We start from the raw sequence: 2041 nt of genomic DNA, 5'->3' as shown, positions 1-2041 counted from the left end.
GGGCACGTAAGCGGCTCCCATAAATGCCGACAGATTAATTTTTCCGATGAAGAGTCGGTCTCCCATCTTAACTAAAATCATTCCTCCCTCTCTCTCCTTTCTTCAACCCCCCTTTGCTTTCTCTTTCTCAAACTTTCTTTTCTATTCAACATTCATCCTTCTCACTAGTCACTACTACTCTCATATTTCTTTCTATGCTTTATCAATTATTTTAATATTAAAAAATAAAATATACATATAAAATATTTTTAAAATGATAAAAATTCAGGTACAGTTGACTTCACGTAAAGTTAATAGTTAAGAATTATTAGATAAAAATTTAATTAAATTAGTTAAATTATCTAATAGCTCTTAGTTATTAACTTCACATGAAATCAAATATATACATTGGAAATTAAATTCACATATTTTTTATAATTAATATAATAATTCTTTTGTTCAATCAAAAAGTAAATACTAATTTTATTATTATTCTTATCAACTTTTAATGTGTACATGATCAGGATTCAGGGGTGAAACCAAGGAGGGGCCTGCGCGACCATGCATGATCCCCCCACCAAAAAATAAAAATATTTTTTTAACTCATATATATAATTGTTATTTATTTTTAAGTTTTTTATTTAACATAATTTTAGTATAAATTTATACAATCATTTTATAAATATTAATAAGTTTATTATAATAAAAAGCTAAACTAAAAATATTATAGAATTAAAATTAATTATTAGAATTTGGCGCTCTAACATTATAATAATTCTGGTTCCGTCATTGTAAATGATATGATTATTGATTAGAGTTAATTCATTATTCAAATAGTTCTACACCTCCCTTGTGTACTTCGTTTCAATTACAAATATGCCATGCATCCATATCATATTAACTTTACCATTCACCTCACAAGCCGCTGATGTCTCCTTTAATAATATATTATTCAAGTTATTATGTTAATATTTGTAAAAACAAAAGTATATTTATTTATTGAATCACTAGTTTAGTTATTATTTGATAAAATTCAAAATTTTATTCATTTTTTTTCTATCCACAAATTTTAAAAATTCTAAATTCAATTATAGGATGTAAATAAATAATACTCTTTTTACAAAAGGTAAAAAGAAAAGAATACAGGAGTTCTCTCGTTAAAGTAAAAGTTTAACAGAGGGGGAGAGAGAGAGAGAGTTAGATGCAGATGTAAATGGGATGTAAATGTAAATATAAATGTAAATGTGAATGTAATGAAAATTGGGAAGAATTTGAGAGGCTTTGTGTAGTGACACACCCTCTTTTTGTGCAGGCCGGTTATTGATGACCACATCCTCTTCCCCCTCTCTTATCTTCAACTCATTAAACAAATATATTTTATTTTATTATTACCATAACCTCAACAAATTAATATGCCAACTTTCTTTTCCGAGTGTTTCAATTAATATTTATTTTATTTATTATAAATTATTACAACCCCCATTATAAATGAATAAACACGTACACAATCTTACTTAGTAGCGTTTTTGACACTTTTATCACTGAAATTGACTCAGCCTTGAGCTTTCACCTCTCTATGTTAGAAAGAAAAAAAAAAAACTGTAGATTGTGTAGATCCTCTCCCATAGTCCCATCTCAAGCAACAAACCTAACATACCATAAAACCCAAATCACAAATTAAAAACAGAATTTTTTAATTTATTATCTCTTTTCTCTTTTAATTTCCTCTTTTTTATTTTTTTAAAAAGAAAACAAAATAGAGAGCGATATGGAATTTGACGAGCACGAAGACCAAGAGGAAGAGGAAATGGGGATCCCGGAGCCGCCGCCTGCGCCGCAGGGTTATGACTCGTTTGGAAACTCGGCGGCGAGGTCCAAATCAGAAGGAGGAGGAGGAGGAGCTGCCGCCGTGACACCTGGTCGGAAAGGTGGAACCGCCGTCAGGTACAGAGAATGTCAGAAGAATCACGCGGTCAGTATCGGCGGCCACGCCGTTGACGGTTGCTGCGAGTTTCTAGCCGCCGGAGGGGAAGGAACACTGGAGGCCGTGATCTGCGCTGCC

At 31.5% G+C, this 2041-nt stretch overlaps 1 protein-coding gene across 1 annotated transcript in view; it reads left to right on the top strand.

Moving 5' to 3' along the window:
- Positions 1 to 1494: 1494 nt before the first annotated feature.
- Positions 1495 to 2041, top strand: part of LOC107460936 (zinc-finger homeodomain protein 2) — a gene marked incomplete in the record, with an annotated part of 1555 nt that continues 1008 nt past the window's right edge. Inside the window, 1 exon segment of the mRNA XM_016079368.3 lies at positions 1495 to 2041. Coding sequence (XP_015934854.1) covers positions 1748 to 2041 — 294 coding nt within the window.

This window comes from Arachis duranensis, chromosome 8 (assembly GCF_000817695.3).
Source record: "Arachis duranensis cultivar V14167 chromosome 8, aradu.V14167.gnm2.J7QH, whole genome shotgun sequence".
Lineage (NCBI taxonomy): Eukaryota > Viridiplantae > Streptophyta > Magnoliopsida > Fabales > Fabaceae > Arachis > Arachis duranensis.
Note: the sequence above shows the minus strand (reverse complement) of the source record. Positions and strands in the feature narration are given on the sequence as shown.